The 20972-nt window shown below is 36.8% G+C and overlaps 1 protein-coding gene across 5 annotated transcripts in view; it reads right to left on the reverse strand.

Annotated features, from left to right (window-relative positions):
* The window catches only part of LRP1B (LDL receptor related protein 1B), a 1938012-nt gene that overhangs the window by 46315 nt on the left and 1870725 nt on the right, over positions 1-20972 (reverse strand). For all 5 annotated transcript variants that reach the window (XM_084800259.1, XM_084800256.1, XM_084800258.1 and 2 more), the window contains one exon: positions 15933-16094. In XM_084800259.1, coding sequence (XP_084656385.1) covers positions 15933-16094 — 162 coding nt within the window. The remainder of the gene's footprint in view (positions 1-15932; positions 16095-20972) is intronic.

Raw genomic sequence — 20972 nt, forward strand, 5'->3', positions numbered from 1 at the left:
TGTAATGCAGTTTTCCAAATTTAAAATATTCAAATTCCTGGTGCAAAGAAGGCTAAATAATAAATTAAATTTTACACCAGGGTTTGTATTTAGGGGTAGTAATTTTCTTTAAGCTATTTAACTGTTAAATAACATTAAAGGAGATTAAAAGATAAATCGTAACTTAAAAACTGTAACCCACTAAATGACAATGATGGTGGGTAAGGAAAATTAAAATATCATTTGTAATTTTCATGTTTATATTTTTGCCTAGTCCTTTATTAAATTATGCAGAAGAAAAACTTTTGACAAGCTTATTTCATATTAATGAAAGTTTGTTTTAAGTCTACTTACTCTTGCTGTTGTATTATAATTAATATTCTCATTCAGATTCATTATTTAACCCCATCAATATGTGTTTGGGCTAAATGTAAAAGAGTAGCAGTTTTAAATTGTGAGAGGCTTGGAACTCCAAACACTAAATGAGTCCTGGCAACTACACACTGTGGTGTAGTTTGTGGCATTGCATTGCATACAGCACTTGATCTATTTGTGCTTTATGGTGGGGGTGGGAATCATACCAAAGTCTATTATAACTACCTGCAATAATCTCCAGTCAGTGAACAATTCCTGAACACTGACATCAGACAGTTTTTAGAAACAGTGACTGAAAACCTGGTTAGCAGTTAATATACAGAAAATTTGGTTAGCAGTAAACATAAGTATGTTAGTTCCCTCTGCTGGCATAATTTCTGCAGTCTTCTAGGCATCTTTGCAAGAACATCCTATTAGGCATACAGACTGCTGTGGTGTATACATCATCACAACCACACATAGGACTTAGATGTTATGAATTTCAGCGACTAATGCTGCCACTGACTCTTTCAACTTATCAGTATAGAAAAGACCCCAATCATTCCCATGATATTCAGTGATTAAATAGAATTTGGAAAGTGGGGGATGAAATTAATAAAGATATAAATAGAATTTTAAGGGTTAGTCAAGGACCTATAGGAAAAGTGTATATACAAGACATAAATCCATTACATTGTATTCTTGTGGTTTTTAGATTTTATGTATATATTATAATCCACTAAAAACTGTTCTTAGCCTAAAAGCAAGAAAGCTGCAATTGGCTCTTAGGGAGATTTTAGTTCACTTTGCCAACTAGGCTAATAATTTTGTTTTTTGCTTTTCTTTTTCCATTGCTGAATTTTAATGGTCCAATTTTTTATGCCTTAAGTGTAATGTTCTACCCTTTAATGGGATATTTTTTTGTCCAAGCTTGTCATATATATATCATACTGTGCAGATGATTAGTTTCATAGCATGATTAGTTCCCAGTGTCAAAGGGCTTAGATACTTTCATTCCTCCATCCAGCTTTGCTGTCTACAAGCACATGATTCTACTCTATAAATGCAGCCTTCCACAACAGACATCCCATGACTCGGCTGTCTCCAGCATCTTGTAGTCTTCACTGCAATATGGAATTCCCTTTTAAATCTTCAAGCAGAAACTCCTTTGCCACAAGATGCCTTGCTTCAGCGGCTTTTCTGAAACCATGGAATACGGAATCCATTACATGTCCACACTTATATCTTTCACGCTTCTAAGTCCAGCAACATGTGACTGAAATCATTAAGTTTGACTCTTTTCTTAGGCTGGAAAATACCTCTCTCAAATCAAATAGGATAAGTCAGTTGTTTTTTGTTTGTTTTGTTTGTTTTTTAGAAGTAAACTCATAAAGGTCCCTTTCAGAAGTTGCAGGTGACCTGGGTTGGATCTGGCCCTTTGAAAATATTAAAGGAACAGCAAGTCCTATCACCGCAATAGTGATAATCTCCCCAAAAATTATAGTCTCTAATCTGGCATACACTATGGATGTACTGTTAATATTCCTGGTGCTTTTTCTCTTTCCAAGCTGGGCATTTTGTATTTCTTTCTTCCCAACTGCTCTTCTCATTATATACCTGTATAAATTATCAGTAACATCCACACCATAGATTTAGCATTCCATTGGCTTAAAAACTTTCCCTGCCAAAAAATAAATCCATTACTTGAAGTTTGCCTAGGATAAGTTCTTAGGACAAGATCAGAAGGCAGCCAGATTTCTTTACCATAAATCACACAAGAAAAGTGTCTATCCTAGTTACTAAACTTGTTCTCTTCTGAAACCCCTCAATTTGCTTTCAGCATCTCTGTCTTCAGGCTCCCATCAGACTGGTCCTTTAAGTTTTATATGCAGTATTTATCCTCTTCTCTGCATTGTGATACACCATAGTTAAAGGCAACTTGAAGAAAAGATAGTTTACTTTGGCTTATGCTTCCAGAAGTTTGTGTCCATTATGATGGATCAGAGAAAAATAGCCGGCATGCCAACAGGAACATGAAACAGAAGGAGTGAATTGGAAGTAAGATGAATCGATCTGCTCCACAAAATTGGAAAATCTGAATGAACTGGTTGATTTTCTTGATAGATAGTTCTTACCCAAGTTAAATCAAGATCAGACACACAATTTAAATAAATATATAACCTCTATGGAATAGAAGCAATAATTAAAACACTCTTAATCAAAAAGAAAGAAAGAAAAGAAAAAAAGAAAAGCACAGGGCCAGATGGTTATAGCAGAGAATTCTACCAAATTTTAAGGAAGAGCTAAGAGCTAATATCAATACTTCTCAAACTATTCAAAAACACAGAAGCAAAAGTAACATTGTTAAACTCATTCTATGAGGCCATAGTCAGCCAGCCTGATAGCTAAAGCACACATAGATTCAACAAAGAAAGAGAATATCAGACCAATATTCCATATAAAAATTGATGTAAAAATACAGATAAAAATTCTCATAAATTGAACTCAAGAACACATCAAAAACACAATATACCATGATCTATGAGGCTTCATCCCGAGGATGCAGGGATGGTTCAATATACAAAAATGTATCAGTGTGATCCAACACATAAATAAACTGAAAGGAAAGAAAATACCACATGATCATCTCATTAGATGGTGAAAAGCCTTTGAAAAAATTTAATATCCCTTAATGTTAGAAGTTTTAGAGAGGTCAGAGTTACAAAGCACATACCTAAACACAATAAAGGCAATATACAGCAAGCCAATAGCCAGCATCAAATTAAATGGAGAAAAACTTAAAGACAAGCCTTCTACTCTCTCTGTATTTATTCAATGTTGTACTTTAAATTCTAGCTATATTAATAAGACAAATAAAGGAGATCAAGGGGATACAAATTGGGAAGGAAGAATTCAAAGTATAGGCTGTTCACCAGATATAAGTGACCACCAGAATTCTACCAGAGAACTCCTACAGCTGATAAACAGCTTCACAAAAGTGGCTGGATACAAAACTAACTAAAAACAGTCAGTAGACCTCCTTTATGTATTCAATAAATGGGCTGGAAAAAATTAGGGAAACAACATCATTCACAGTAGCCATAAATAATATAAAATACAGTGGTATAACTCAAGTGAAAGACCTGTAAGACAAGATTATCAAGTCTTTGGTAAAAAAAAAAAATTGAAGACAAGGCCAGGAGATGAGAAGATCTCCCACTTTCATGGATCACTTGGATTAACATAGTAAAAGTGGCCATATTACCAAAAGCTACCTACACATCCAATGCAATTCCCATCAAAATTCCAAAACAATTCTTTACATACCTTGAAATACCAATTAACTTAATATATAAAAAGAAAGAAAAGGAAAACCCAGTATAACTAAAATAACCCTGGACAATCAAAGAACTTCTGGAGGTATCACCATCTTTGATTTCAAGCTATTCCACAGAGCAATAGTAATAAAAGCTGCATCGTTTTGAAATAAAAACAGACAGGTTGTTCAATGAATTGAAGAATGAGAAATAAACCCACACGCCTACAAACATCTAATTTTTGACAAAGAAGGCAAAAGCATACATTGGAAAAAAGAAATCATCTTCAACAAATGGTGCTGGTCCAACTGGATGTCTGCGTGTAGAAGAAAGCAAATATATCCATATCAACTACCCTGCAAAAACCTCAATTTTAAATGGATCAACAACCCCAACATAAAACAGGATATATTAATCTAATAGAAGAAACAGTGGGCAGTGGGAAATATCCTTGAACACATAGGTACAAGAAATATACAGAACATAGCATTTTAAAAAGTTTTTATTCTTTTAAAGATTCAATGAAAATGAGACAGGTTAAGTCCTGGCAACACCCAGCCTACCTCAAAGAGGATGATGAGCATCAAAGAGCGTCCTTCTGGTGATAGCTTCAAATGTGGTAAACAAGGCACTGGGGAAAATGTCCTCATTTATACTACAGACAGAATTCTGTTTAAAATAGGGCAAACTTGGATACAGGCAGAGTCCATGTCCAAACTCTGCCAAGACAAGCAAGTCCTCAATAGTTCCTGCCTCACAAATATGTCTGTCAGATATACTGGGCCAGAAGGCTGAAGATGATGCGCTAACATTATAGAGAGTTTCGGGTGACTATTCAGATAGCAAACTGTCTCTTTCATCTCCTCATTTGGAAAGCTACTATCCTGTACTCCCAGTATACTCAGGTAACCAATTTTATTCATTCTCAAGTCTCTGATTGGGTTGATGACCAGATAGTTTTACAATGAAGCTTAGTTATTTAGGGGATAAGATGTTTTAGGTCTAGATAGATGATATAAGTTCATAATGATGAGATATGATAGATACTGATTTACATCCAGAATTTTAGCTGCACCAAGATAGGAAATATGTTTTCTTCAAAGCTGTCAAATACAAATAGCCAAAACACTAGAATGTAACATTTATATAATTCCTGATTGTGTCATGCTTCTTCTTGTTGTAGGTAGCTTATTGTATATATGTTTAATAATATAAATGTATATGTAAAAAATTAATTAAAAATCTTCAACCAAAAGTTTATTGTGCATACAAGAAGTATATGGATAAAGATAGAACAGAGTTTGAAAGAAAGACCAACCAAAGACTGGCCCAACTTAGGACATACCCCACGGGAGAGAGCAAACCACTGACACTAATTTTCAACTTCTTATTTTTTATTCACTTTACATCCTGGTTGTAGACACATCCTTCTTCTTCTCCAAGTATCACCATCGCTTCCTTTCACCCTCACCTTCCCTATTCCTCAGAAGAAGGGAATCCCCCCTTCCCATCCACCCCAGATCATCAAAGCCATACTAGGACTGATTTTGTGCTCTTCCTCTGTGGCCTGGCAAGGCAATCCCACCAGGGGAAGTTATCAAAAAGTTGGAAACAGAGTCCCTGTCAGAGGCATCTCCTACTCCCCTTACTAGAGGACCCACATGAAGCATAAGGTGCCTCTTTGGCTACATCTTTATAGGGGGCCTAGGTTTCTGCTATGCTTTCTGACTGGAGCCTAGCATAATTGCCTCCTGAGAGGCTTCGTCTAGCAGTTGATGGACACAGATTCAAAAACTCACAGCCAAACAATAGGCAGAACTAGGGGTGTCTTGTGGATGAGTAGAAGGACAAAATGAAGGACCTGGAGGGGTCAAGGGTACCTCAAGAAGATCTACAGAGTCAACTAACCTGGGCCCATGGAGGCACACACACAGAGACTGAATTGTCAACCAAAGTGCATTGGCCAGACCTAAATCCCTTACACATATGCAGTAGTTGTGTCCTTTGTTTTTCATGTGGGTTCCATAACAATTGGAGCAGGGGCTCTGTTGCCTGCCCTTAGATCTCTTTCTCATAGCTGAGCTGCCTTGTCTGGTCTCAGTGGGAAATGATGCTCTTAGTCCTGCTCTGACTTGCTGTGCTGGGGTAGGTTGGTGATCATGGTGGGGGGCACCCCTTCTCTGAGTAGAAGAGGAGAAGGAAATGAAGGAAGGGGGGTGTGAGGGTGGAGCTAGGAGGAGGGGAGAGAATGGGCATTGATCAGGCTGTAACATTATTAATTGAATAAATAAATAAAAATTTAGATATCTCTTGTTTGGTAAGTATAAAATACAGTAGCATTATTAAAAAAATAGTGTTTGATTTAGATAGATAGATAGATAGATAGATAGATAGATAGATAGATTTTATACTTGTAACTGAAAGCACTAGAGCAAAAGGAAGTAAGCAACCCAAAGAAGAGTAGATGACAAGAAATAACCAAATAGAAGGCTGAAATGAAAAAGAGAACAGAACAAATAATTAAAGAGTTGGTCCCCTGAGAAAATCAACAGGATAGGAAAAAGCCTTATCCAAGTTAGTTAAAGGACAAGGGGAGGATATCTACATGAATAAGATTTTAAAAGGGGAGAACATAAAAACACTGAGGAATCCAGAGAATCATAAGGGCACATTTTTAAAACATGTACTCCCCAAATTTCAAAATCTTAAAGAAATGGATAATTTTCTAAATAGATACTGATTTACAAAGTTAAATAAGAACCAGACGAGCAATTTAAAAAAAAGCCAAGGGACAGACAGTTTTAGGACAGATTTCTACAAGACTTTCAAATAGGATTAATGCCCATCCTCCTCAAATTATTCCACAAAATAGAAAGATCATTGCTCAATTCCTTTTATGAGGACACAATTACCGTGATGCTCAAATTACATGAAGACTAAACAAAGAAAGACCAATTTACCTCATGAACATAAATATAAAAATACTCACTTAAATGCACACCAAATCCTAAAACACATTTAAAAAGATCATCCACCATGATCAAGTAGGCTTCATCCCAGAGATGCAGAGAAGGTTCAGCACAAAAAAACCTCACTAAATGCAATCAATTTCATAAATTAACTGAAAGAACAAAACCACTTGATCATCTCATTAGACTGTAAAGGCTCATGACAAAATCCAACATCCTTCCATCCCCCATACATCTCTTCTATCTCTGCCTCAGTAATATTCCTGATTTCCTTCTTGAGCCTTCCTTGTTATACAGCTTTTTTAGATCTTTGGATTGTAGCCACAGATCTAAATACCCACTTATAAGTTAGCACATACCGTGTTTGTCATTCTAGGTCTGGGTCACCTCACTCAGGATGGTCTTTTCTAGTTTGACGCATTTGCCACCAAATTTTGTAGTTTCATTATTTTTAAAAGCTTAATAATGAATGCTCCATTGAATAAATGTACCACATTGTCTTTATGCATTCTTCAATTGAGGGAGATCTAAGTTGGTTTCAATTCTTGGCTATTATTTTTTTTAAAATGCTGCTATACACATAGTTGAGCAAGTAAGTGTCCTTATTGTGTGGTGGAGCATCCTTTGGGTATATGCCCAGACATGGTATAGGTAGGTCTTGAGGTAGATCTATTCACAAAATTCTGAAAAACCACCATACTGGTTTTCAAAGTGACTATGTAAGTTTTCACTCCCACCAGCAATGTAGGGGTGTTCCCCTTGCTCCACAACCTAGGCAGCATGAGCTGTTGCTTGTGCTGTTGATCTTAGCCACTCTGAAGGGTGTAAGGTGGAATATCTAATATATGCCCCCGTCTGATCATTGTTTAACCACCAGTGGGGTCAGGAACCACAGGTTGAGAACCACTGCACTAGTGGTATTTTATTTTTAGGATCTCATACCTGCAATGCCCTTATAAGAATGACATGAATCATGCAGTTGTGTTGAAACAATGTGTTTGTTGCTAGAAAAGCCTAAAGTAAATATTTTTGTTTAATCTATGTACATGCCTCACAGGATTTATTTCCTGTGCTGTTTTCAAGTATCCAATCCTTTTGGAAGATAATTCTTTGTGAATCTACATGGCTTATTTAATTCCAAACACCAAATGGATTGCAATCATTGCTTCTTTTAAATAACAGTGGAGACATCGAAGGATGGGTGTCTTTGAAGAATGAATGGCCTGTTTTATATTTCTGTGGCAGATTTTATTCACCCTTCATCCAAGGGAGACTAGGTCTACATTTAATTAGCACATGGGAGCTCGCAAGCATATTCTTGTTTATGTTGGAAACTTGCATTAACACCTGTACTGGTGTTAATACGACAGAAGACTATAAGATCGGCCCTTTCCCATGAGTATAGTTGAAGCATGTGAAGAGCTGGTGAGGTTAGTCTCTTAAATATCAGATGAAGCTAGCAGAGAAGAAAATGTCCACTCTCAGAAGCCTGAATTTTCCAAAGGCACAGCCGTTGATGATCTGCTATTGCTCTGTTAAACAACTTCTTGGCTATCCTCCTGAAAGCAACTCCAATTAAACCAGTGGATCACATGCAAAAAGAGGTGACAAAGTAGGAAGTGGACTTTTTGAGAAGGTTACAGTGGAAGACAGAGGTGATGAAGAGAAAAGGATTACAGTTCACTATATATGAAACCATCAAAGATTAAAATTGGAAACAAACAAAAAAGAATCTGTACTCAGATTCTTAAAATTATTTAAGCATATTAGTAAAATTACATGTGCAAAATATATGAAATAGAGTTAATATTTGTTTGAAAGGCCAGAAAGAGAACTCAGTTGGTAAAATGCTGCCTTTGATCTCTAGAACCCATGTGAGTGTGTACAGTGTGAAGTCAGCACTTGAGAAGAAAATCAAGTGGTCTTTAGGACACGATCGACATCCAGACTTGCTTACCCTGTGAGAATCAGGCTGTTGAAGACACTGTCTCTAAAACAACAACAACAAAGCATGGATGGTGAGGGAAGAGCAAAAAGGGGGATGGCTCCTGAGGTTTGCATCTAGCCTGTATACATGTGAACTACCACACATCCACAAACACCTACATACATATGTACATATACACATGCTCACACAGACACAATAGTTAACTAACAATTATGCTGTCATATCTTATAAATCTATAAAAATATTAGTAAGATTCTAAACACTCTGATATAACTTTAAGCCTGACTGTTTACTGACTTTAAATATATGATTTGAAAGTGTAGTATTTACCTCATTTTAACATAAAACTGATATTTCCTTTGGTTTACTATTGACCAAAAACTTATGTAGGAGTTGTCTTTTAAAACTCTATATTTCCATGTCTTGGCAGAGATTGGCCATCAACTCTGCCTGCATCTAATCTTGCCTACTTTTAGGCAGAATTCTGTCTGTGGTAGAAACGAGGATACGTGAAAAAAAAGTTTAATAAGTAAAAAGTGTATTTCCAATGTGTAGGCAATGATAATAATATATGTGATTTTGTTGGCTTGAGACAGGGTGTCATAGCCAAGATTGGCTTAGAATTGGCTATATGCTTAAGGATGACCTTAAATTATTGTTCCTCCTCCTGCTTCTCCAGGAGTGCTGAAATTACAGACATGTCTTTCATATGCTAGGCTAGCACTCTGACAACTAGGCTATACATTCATCCAACTATGTGTTTTTAATATATACCAGCTGGACAAATCAGTTTTAATAAATAAAGTATGTGGCTTAACTTATTTATGACTTACTGTGTTTTTTTAAATAGTTAGCTATGGTTCTATTAAATTACTTCATGAAAATATATATTTTTTTCTTTACCTTTATGTTCTTAATTGATTAATGAATTTGTACCAAAAATATTTTCCATAATTTTAGTCTTACTATTGAGTATTATTCATCTTCATCTCTAATCTTGTAACCCTGAGAATCCTTTAAATGAACTAATATAAAGGCACAATACTACAATTCCATTATCTGAACCTTCATTCTCCACTCTTCATTATGATTAACTAAAATAAAGAAATATTTACAGACATTAATTTAAATCTTGCTCAATGTTAAGAATATTTTACATTCAAAATAAAAACATTAACATCTAGTGTCTGTGGGATGTGAATCATAATGAGCTAGTATGGAAAAATTTTCCCAAACCTTGCTCTGCCTTTAAGTGACACTTATCAGAGTACAGAAAAAAACTGGGCCCTGCAAGCTAGACGCAGGAATATTAGCTTTGGTGTCATTCCATGCATAGTCACAAATACTTCCAGCACCAGCTCTGTACACACCCACAGTTGTTGAGAGCACCGGCTGTGTGCACACCCACAAATGTTGAGGGCACTGGCTGTGTGTGCACACTCACAGATGCTCCAGGAACCAGCTCTTGGCATATTCATATAAGCTAGAGGTACCAGCCCCATGCACACTCAGACATGAACCATGGACGAGCTCTGAGCACATTCATAAAAGTTAGAGGCACTATCTATGTGCACACTCATCCACGTTTCAGGCACTGTTACCCCAGCAGGCATGGTAGAACATGACAGAGCCCAAGGCCAACCATCTCTTCTAGTGATGCAAAAAAGTCAACAACATGAATAGTGACAATATAGTGAAAAAACTGCAGGAGGGAAGTACCACGTTCCCAGCACAAAGAAAAGTTAGGAAGACAGAGCACGAGCTTAGACATCCAGCAGATAGTACAGTGGTCACACACGAAGAACAAAACGTTTGAAGGGCTGGAAGGAGAGTTACTGTGGGAGCAATGGCCATGGCTCAATGCTCAGAGAAAGAGGACACCTAGGAATGGCTGTGCAATGCAGACTGAGCTTGGATGGATGAACTCTTTAGAGAATTCAGAGGCTCTCGGTAGATCACTCTCTACGATTTATGCCACTGAAACTCAGACTGTTTTGAAGAAACTAAAAAAGGGACAGATGTGGAATCCATTCGGGATTGTAGGGCATTTACTTCCTGTGGCAGTAGTGTTAGAATTACGGCTTCCATTCCTGTTCATCTCTGCAATAAGAGGAACAACTGAAAGTATTGTTTTATTTTCCTGGTCATTTTAAGTCTCTACTAAGGCTTTCTGTCAGCTTACTAACTGAAATTTAAATTTCCTTTCTTTTTTAATGAAGTAGAAACCTGGAAGACCAGATTACAATATGCCACTGCGTGGACAGTATGTCAAGTGGTAGGATGCTGTATAAAGATAAGCCTGGAATTTCAACTTTACAAACTCTAACAAAGAATAAGAGAAAATTCTTTAACCTAATTTTGGAGACTTGGAAAACACACCAATAAAATTCACCCCGAAGGTAGTGTGGACATTGGTTACAATTCCACGTGTTTTCATGCCTTGCCATGTCTGAGTGTGGTCACTGGGAGAAACACTCTGCCTCTGTCAGTTCCCTGCAGTCCCCCCCAGGACTTCCCCTTTGCTCTTCTCCATATGCTATTCCTCATGGTCCCTCACATCTGGCTGCCTTCTTCTCTTCAGATCACCCACAGGTACCACTTCCATGAAGAAATCACACCTTTACAAATGAATCCTAAGCTCTTTCTGTGAACAAGGATAGCTCATCCCTGTGTTCCATTAAATTATTTTTACTGCGACTTATTTCCTTTCCTAAACACCACAACAGATTGTAAGTTGAGAATAGGAAATATTTGACGTACTGTTCCCACAAAACCAAACTGTGAATTTATCAGCTGACTACAGCATAAAGCTCCCCTGAAGACAAGCACTAAAATAATCCGATTACATCACCAGCACAATTTTCTCATGCCCATAGCTCATATATTTTTCAAAATTTGTTTTAAGACTATAATTCTAACAACAATCACATTATATCATTGCATTCATCTTGGGTCTACCAACTTCTGAAATCTAAATAAACTTCTTTTGTTTTAAAATTTTTTGCATTTAACAGCTGGGACATTGTTTAGTCTCAGAGATACATTTCTTCTTGTCTGCCCTGACAACTTGTAGGAAGGAGCCATGCAGGTGTTCCTCCAGTGTCAAACAGAGTAAACTGGCTTAACGGGGTGCATTGTTTTAGTGGTACTATCCTCTAATTAAAAATAACCTCAGATATTGTCGATTTCACAAATGACATCTCTATTTAAATATACAAGGCTATGCTTATTTGCTTTGATTAATAGTAGGAATCTTGATGTTAACCCCGTATGAAAATGCAGCTCCATTATGTGCTTCAGCAAACAGCTTAAAAGAATATTAAAATTTAGCTTAGCTTCTTTTTATCTCTCTTTTCTCCCCAGATTGATACTGTTAAAATTATCTTGCATTCAGACCTCTGGATTCTATCCTTGATACTGAATGTTGTGAGATGTTTTAACTCAGCACAACTAAGAACTGATATTTTCCCTCCCACTAATAAACTGTAATTAGGTGCCACGATGAGTTATTCTGTCATTCCTTCATTACCTGGTGTGTGGGGGCCTTGTTGCATATGCCAGGCATACTTTTGACAGAACACTGGGCCCACTGAACTTTGCTGACTTACATTGATGGATTCTGAATTTATTACACTTCATCAGATGTTAGATTTGTCATTTGCAAGGCAAAGACTAGTATCAATGTTCTGCTGGATGTTTGGTGACATCTTGATCAACAACTCCTCATGTACAATTCTGACTACTTCAGGACCTTGGGCAACTTATTTAACCTCTGTCTAAGAATTAATTGGTTAATTTAAATAAGTGCTTTGCAGTAAAAGGCGGGAAGCGCTCTGACTACTAATAGTGAGGGGAGCACAGCTTGGTAAAAGCAGTGTGCTGCCACACACTGTGATTCTATTAAGTTGTCAATTAAGATGCAAGATTTTGTTCTTTGCAAGAACATAAATTTATATAATGATAGCTATATAGCTTTTTACGACAATTCAAAGAGAATCAAGAATGCAGATTATTCAATTTAAAAATAAAGAAATATAATTGATAGTGTATAATGCATCAATTTCCTACAGGCTAATGAACCAAGAGATTTTTTAAAAATGAATCCAAATGGAGTGTTTTGGGACATGTCTGTCCACAGAGTCTAAAGATAGGATAGAGGATTAAGGTTAACAACTTCAAGGTCATGTATATATGTGTATGTATATATATATATATATATATATATATATATATACACACACACACACACACACACACACACACACACACACGAGCTTGGGGCCAGTTAGAAATATACAAGACCCTTTAAAATAAAACAAAACAACAAGAATAACAACACACACACACACACACACACACACACACACACAAACACGCACACTCTGGATTATCCATAAATAGCCCGGATACTTTTAATACAATATATTTATTGTCTTTTAATTCTTTTTTTGAGGCTACCTTCATTTAGAGATATTATTTATGAAATTATTATTTATCAGTTTGTTCATCAGCTATTGTCCAAGGTATAATTTCAAAGAAGTCTCAGATCTGAGGAATATACAATAAACAAAATAACACAGAAGTTAGATTTATATGGGAGATAACCATGACCATGGCCTCACTAGAATAAAGGAGAGGTTATAAAATGAACACCTTGTGGGACACTAGCTGGAATTGCCTGTCATTTCCTGGACATTATTAGAGTTTGTTAGAATGATTGAGCACAAAATCAAGGAGGACTTAATGCAGTAATAGAAAGCTATTATGTGAACATCCTCTGCCGTGCTGATTTGAAAGAGGCGAGGGCAAGAGGATATGAAACAAAAGCACATTAGTGTAACTGGATTGTATTTTCATGTGAAACTGTGCTGGGACACACGGAATTCAGTAAAAGGGGTAATAGGCAATAGTGTAGTGTTGTCTATATATTGTCAAGAAGAGCTTGCCCTCTTATGAGAAAAAATAAACTTTTAAAAAAGGAAGTGGAGACTGAAAATTGACCGTTTTCTTGAGGCAGCAGATGTGGTTCCAATGTGATGCCAGGGCAGGATAATTATTGCTGCATTGTCAAGCAAACTAGTGCACATAGCATGGCTGCGTACTGTGCCCTGTGCTTCCTTCACTGACCAGAGATGTGGGGTAGGATTTGATGCACATTAAGTAAATTTAAGGATTGCATTCTAAAAGTTGATTGGTTCAGATTTTGGCTATAATAATTTATACTTGCATGGCATCAAAAAAGGACTTTTTTGGTTCACTGGTTCTATCTTCTTGAAACAGTGATTTAAAAAAAAATAAAGAAAATAATACCTAGTCCATCGCTGAGCAAAAAGAATGGACAAGATCAAAATAGTGATCTTAGTACATGGATATAAAAAGATTTCAATGAACGTGCTTAAAATAGAAATAAATGTTATTTTACACGAAACAGAAATGTGACTGTCATTTGATAGTATACACTAGTGGCAAAGGGAGGAAGTGAAGGTATCAGTTAGTAATAAATTAGACAAACATGTCCTGGAAGCTTGGATGATTGAGAGTAGAGTCAAAAGGAACAGGGCGCATATCTTGGGTGAGTTTTATTTTTTTTAATGATTTGTTTTTTTTTTTTCTCTTCATCCTTGATGTATCTGTGGGAGGGTGTCAGATCCCCTGGAACGGGAGTTAGAGACCGTTGTTAATTGCCATGTGGGTGTTGGGAGTTGAACCTGGGTCCTATGGACAGCCAGTGTTATTAACCATGGACCCATCACTCCTGCACTTTTGGGTGTGTTTGAAAGGGTGAAGATAGGAACTGAAGGACTCTGAGGAGTCATCAAAGACTTCAAGATTTTGGGCTGAGTAATAAATATTCCTCGTTAAAGATAGGGTGAGAATTCTAAGTGAAAAAAAGTCAGGATAATTGAGAGGTAAGATTAGCTGTCACACACACACACACAAAAAAAATTGAATATAGGATTGGAAACTGAAAGTATAGACTCATCCAATGAAATAGATTTAGAGTTATCATTTAGTTGCTACAAAAACCCTACGGATGGTCTGGACCTAGGCCCCCTACGTATATGTAACTGATGAGTAGCTTGGTCTTCACGTTGGTACCCAAGCAAGTGGAGCAGGGTTGTCTCTGACATGGATTCAGTTGCCAGCTTTTGGATCATTTCCACCTAATTGTGATGCCTTGTCTGTCTGGTCTTAGTAGAACAGGATGCATTCAGTCCTGATGGGGCTTGTTTTTCCTGCAGGTTTGTAGGGGGTGGGCTCTTCTTTTTGGAGAGGAAGGGGAAAGGAGAGAGGAGGAAGAGAGTGGGAGGACGGGACTGCGTTGGAAGGAGGGAGCTGCTATCAGGATATACAGTGAATAAATAAATAAAATTTAAAAAATACAAATGGAAACCAGGGAGAATACTATAAAAATCAGTGAAGAAAATACCTTCAGGAACAAAAATCAATACGTTGATGAAGCTAATGTAAACCAGGAGCTGCGATTTGACCACTAGAAATAGCAAGAATCAATCAACTTGAGACTCATAAGGGCTCCTTCTATACTGCAGCAAAGGCGGAAACTTGACAGAAGTCAATAGAGAAATAGATACAGAGGGATATGGCAATAAATACAGTTCTAAACAATGCCGCCCTAGGTAAAAGATAAGGTAATAGACGGCGAGAACAGGGAAATGAAGTTGAGACCTAACAGATACTGGCGTGAGATATTTTGTGTTTGTCTTTTCCAGAAAGACCCTGCTAGAAACAAAAACATCCACATAGCTGGAGAAAGTAGTTCTGGTTCTGTATCCGGGCAGCTGAGGATGAACCCAGCCGAACGACCTCTGGGCTTTCTCTAGTTGCAGTTTCTTGTGCTATTTAGGAGAGTTTGGGAGTGGCAAGTGAATGAATTCCACGGGTTGGCCGGAGAAGGAAGTAAGGGGGTTAAGGACGTAGATGGGACAATCATAATGAGAGTTTACATTTAAGCTGGGCTAGAAAACAGATAAAATCTTTTAGGAAAGGATAGAAAACAATGTAAAACTTATTTGAGTTTAAGTGACAGGATAACGGACCTGAAAAGAGGAGGTGTGGCTAAAATGAAGAGAGGAAAGAACACAGATGTGAGGCGCAGTCCACACGGGAACATCAAAGCTTGCAGCTGGTGCCCGGCATGGTGGCGCATGCCTTTAATCCCACACTTGGGAGGCAGAGGCAGGCGGATCGCTGTGAGTTCGCGGCCAGCCTGGTCTACAAAGTGAGTCCAGGACAGCCAAGGCTACACAGAAAGACCCTGTCTCGAAAAACAAACAAACAAACAAACAAACAAACAAACAAACAAAGCTTGCAGCTGGCAAGCTGAAAGGGGACACTCTCACTTACAGTACTGGCACCTGTCTCCAGTGTAGTCTGATTGGCAGTGGCAGTAAGGCTGGTTCCCAGCAGTCACGACACAGCTTCCTCCATTGTGACAAGAATCTTCGCAGACGGTCTTGCCACAGTTGGGCCCAGTAAAGCCTAGGGCACAGATACAGGTGGGTCTTCCTATTGGAAGAAAAGACATAAAAGCATGCCTGTCAGTAGATAAAAGGTAGGACACCAAGTTTCCAGCAACGCTGTCTACAATGCGTTCTGTGACTTTACTGTAACAAGAACCCTTGAGTCTCTGTTGAGCTGTATCGCCGTGGAAGGATAAAACTGAACGTATCTGATATCAGTTATGCCAGATCATGGATGTTTTTATGAATAACTGTACTTGTACATTGTTCTTTTTTCTCATATATGTCTATTTTTTAAATCATTTTTCTCAACTTATATACGATGTCAGAGACTTTACTTTTGTTATAAAATTCAGTTCATCATAACTTGCCAATGTTCACTCATTTCTTATCACTATAGCACTGACTGTACACAAAGCATCAGTGGACACATGCTTTAGGCAGACATTTTAATGGTTAAAAAGAGGCATGTCGTGTATAATGGTTGTATATTTGAATGAAGTCTTAATGCAATTAAAGATACTAATATTTAGTGCATATATACCCAGTGGGACTTCATTTGTCTAATTGTGATATTTATTCACATTAAAATTACTAGTAGCATAGAAAATAATGTATGATTTTTTCAGTTTAATGTGAATAACACACAGGAAAACTTTTTCTACATCAGCTTTAAACATATTCCCTCATTCTTTTCTGTGGAAAGTAATTTATCACCATAGCAAACATTGCTTTATGTTTCCCATGTTACTTAAGGAGGGAGTACCTCTCTGCCCAGCATTTCATTAAGTAGGAACTGCTGTGGCAGACATGGTGAGAAGAAAAGCATCTATGGCAAACTCATGAAGTTAAACACAAAAGCATAAATGGCAATAAGGTGACTCAGTCACGTGGCTCAGTCAGGACTCACGGCCACTTATATGAAGGCATAAAAGAATGTTTGTGCCATAAGAACTCTCATCACTGATAATCTGGAGGCAAAATAAAATTGCCTGAGAAGTACATGAAACAAGGCTTATTAAAGTTTTAGATGTAATAATAATTATTTTATATATTATAATAGATTATACATCAAAGGATAGCCCATATTTTAATAGATATTTTAACTTTATTTATTGTCAAATTGTCAAGTGTATTGTCGGGGGAAATGGCCTACCAGTAGAGAAGGGAGACAGGAGGACAATGGCTGCTGAGAGAATAAATTGTGCCCAGACACCAATCCCAAGTATATAGCCTATATTTAAAGAAGTATTTGCAAGGAATAGAATACTTTTAAACAAAATTCACATGCATTTCTTAAAGAATGAATAAACATCTACAATACATTAAGTAATTTTACTTTGAAAAAATTATACCCTTAATGCCATGAAAATTTTCTCTAAACCAAGCCATACTTATTTTTAATGGTGAAGAACACTATTATTAAAATAAAACATTTATAAATACTGTTTGGTTATAGATAAATGTCTATTAATGCTCTAGAAATAAGAAGATTATCAGAACTGGGTTATTTCATTATCTTTCTTACCAGAAATGATCTACTGAATATGAGCATGATATAACAAATGTTTTTTCTATTGATTGTTGGGATAAAATGAAAATATTTTATCTTGTAAATCAGTGAATGAAAATAATGACAGAAAAAGGAAACAAATGGAGGTGTTAAATGAAAAGAATGATAAGTTTGGCACACGTTGGCTAAAGAAAACAAGAGCATGTCAATAATGAATTATTTCATCCCCTTACTAAGTGTTCATGCTACACTTATAGGATCAAAATTTATGCCAAAGCAATGCATCTAGGCTGGAGGGTAGGAGCAGCATTGGACAAAGTACAAAGCCAAATGTCATTAGAACATTCAGGAATCAAATAAAAAAAAAAAACAAGATGGGGACATTCTATTTCATTTTCTAGATTTTTTTTTTTAGTCTCGTAGACAGCATTTACAGAAACATTTTAGACTATAGCCATTCCTCAAGATTTCAACTGAAAACTTCATTGGAGGACCCCCTTGCTGAAGACCGCACGTATTTGATCTATAGGACATGGATAGATCAATTTGTCACTGAGTTTGAACCCTAATTCCTACTAGCTGGCTTTCAAAGTACAGGAAGGGACTATGCATGCTATGATGCCTGGTAGAGAGTCTTCAGTAGTTTTACCCAGCTGTGAACTGTAAGAATTACAATAATGTCTGACCTGGCATGTTATACCCACCGATAAAGCAGTGGCAATAGTGGCAGGAATATTATGGGAGCAATCAACCACTTTCTGAGTAGATATATCTGGTGTAATTAACTGGGCCACATAGCTGGGTGGGTCATAGGCATTAAAGGAGAACAGAACTAAGTACTATTGTTTTGTCAAATGGACATAGTAATAAGCTGTAGCCTTGAGGTCTTATCTTTATTCCTATAGATCAGTGCATCTCTCTAATCAAAGAATTTCTTTGTGGAGTAGATGGTGATTAACATAGAGTCCCAGAAGTGATCAATGTGCAGATAATAAGAGACTGTGTAGTGTTCAGCTTTAAAAGGGACACTGATATCACAGCTTTACTCTCAAGGCTCAGATGTTTATAGAAGAAGCATTAAGTGAAAAAACATGAGTGTTTATAATGGAGCAACATTTGACAGATAGGACAGTGTAGTTGCACATACGAATTCACAGCTGAGACTACATGCCTAAGATTCATGCCAAATTCATAGCACAGGTGGTGGAGGAGGCCATGAAGCCCTGCTCCTGTCTGAGGATCTATTGGTATCTGATGCCTGCGTCCAGAGGGAGAAGTGTTCTTCAGGGATGCATGTGGGAAGAAGCCAGGCCAAATTCTGCCATGTCAGAAATCCTGTGCTTAGGCTGTATGCTGTGCCCTTTGAGTTGCTGATCTTTGCCTCATGAGGTCTTATGTTCTAGGCTATCCTTGGACTATTTACCTTTGTAAGAAGTAGGAAAGTCCCAACTTGGAACCACCCAGAGGATCAAGGAAGTTCTTATAGGGAACTACTCAGAGAACTAGGAAGTTCTACAGGGAGCAATTCAGGCTAGGGTGAGTGAGATTAGAATAGATCCTATTGACCTTGCTCTATATATGTTCCTAATAGTGGGCATTAAAGTGAATCTTGATCAGAAATTTCCTGAATTGATTCATTATTTCTCGTGTCTCTGTATCCTACTTTCAATCCCCACTACCTCTTTCAGGTGAACCCTGATTCGATTTTTCCAGTGGGCTGGGACTCAACAGATGCAGGCTCTAAGAAGCTACTCACACTCTTGTAGATGGTCCTGCACTCACCTACATAGAGAGGTAAATAGACTCAGAGAGCATAGCGTAAGAAGTTATGAAAGAAAAGTGATGGGCAGGGATAGCAGAAGCATTGGAGTGTAATAGTGGAAAGTAAATTACATCCAAACCCATTACATTATAACTATGAATATTAAATGATTGTTTAAAACAATGAAAGAAACAAATGACATATTTGAATGAGGCAAGTAATCCACACACGTGCTTGATAATTTCACCACCAAAGCCACTCAGAAAAATAAAATGTTTTAGGGGTTTCCTATGGGTGTTATAAAATAAGCTCTCCCCAGTTAACAAAAGCATTACAACACTTAGAATTCAGTTCCATCATTTTAAGACATATTACCTTTCATGCCTTTGAAGAAAATATTTTTTTGGTAAAAACCAAATACTCATAACCCAGGGAATACTGCTTGACAGACAGCTAATAGCAATGGCAACAGTGCTCATCCTATTCAGGTTGTGAGCCTGGCCTTTGCTGAGCTGTCTCCCCAGTCCAGTCCTTAGGTTCTCTATGACATCGCCCAACTGAGAACATGAAGGGAGACAGCAGCTTTTTGTTTGTTAGTATATGGCTCCTTGGAGAGTTTTATGCCCTGTGCAAAGTGGCTACAATTAAAAACTAAGGCTTGTCGGTTGTGTGTTTCTAATGTTTTTTTTTTTCACTTACCTTGATGTTATTCATGGTAACCCCACTCTCCCTCTGCATCGATCTTATGCCCTCCTCCCCACTTAATGCTCTCCCTCTTTGGCTTACTTCTGTCTTCATAGAATAAATCTTCTATCAGTGCCCTCTGTACCATTCAAGTTGTACAATTCAAATTGTATCCCACTGAAATATCAACATTCATGCTGATACTGTTTGAACAAGTCCTGCTACACTTTATCCATTTTTTAAATAGTATGGCAGCAAAGATTTTTATCTTAAATAACAAATATTCATGAAAATAATATGAAAGGTAAATATAGCTGCTAATTTCATAAATATCCGATTAGATACCCAGTATAGATACAGTATCATAAACTATTATTTGTTTTTATATTTCAAAACTTGGATAAATTATGCTTTTTCCTAAATTTCAATATTTTTTCAAGGCAAATTTTATCTTAAACTCATCATTCTATGAGCACATAATAGAAATGAACTAATGTATTCTTTTTTGACATAATCAGTTAAAAATAATTAATTTGAAGTATATTTCCACCTGAATATAGTTTATACATTTTATATGCCTGAAGGAATGAGGAAAATGCATTCTTTCATTTAAAAACTTTAATTATAGCTCTCAGATCTGTTTCTTTAATTAACTACTGATATTTCCTTTTTTCAGTTATTATTGTTCAATACAACTGTCATATTTTAATTAAGTCTGACCCAAATCCTAGTTATATACTGTCCATATAGAAATTTTACAAAAGCCATAAGTGTAAGTAAATCAATAATGAATAAATCCATGAGATACCCACTGGGATTTGTTTCACAAATTAACATTTCTGTAAAGATAATTATGTTCTTCAATATGTAACACCAACATTTTTAAACATCATATTTATAGGTAAAAATTTTTTGTAAATGACTTAATTTGCATCCAAATATTTAATTATTAGATACTGTAACAT

Source organism: Acomys minous (assembly GCF_964271855.1).
Source record: "Acomys minous genome assembly, chromosome: 10".
Classification (NCBI taxonomy): Eukaryota; Metazoa; Chordata; class Mammalia; order Rodentia; family Muridae; genus Acomys; species Acomys minous.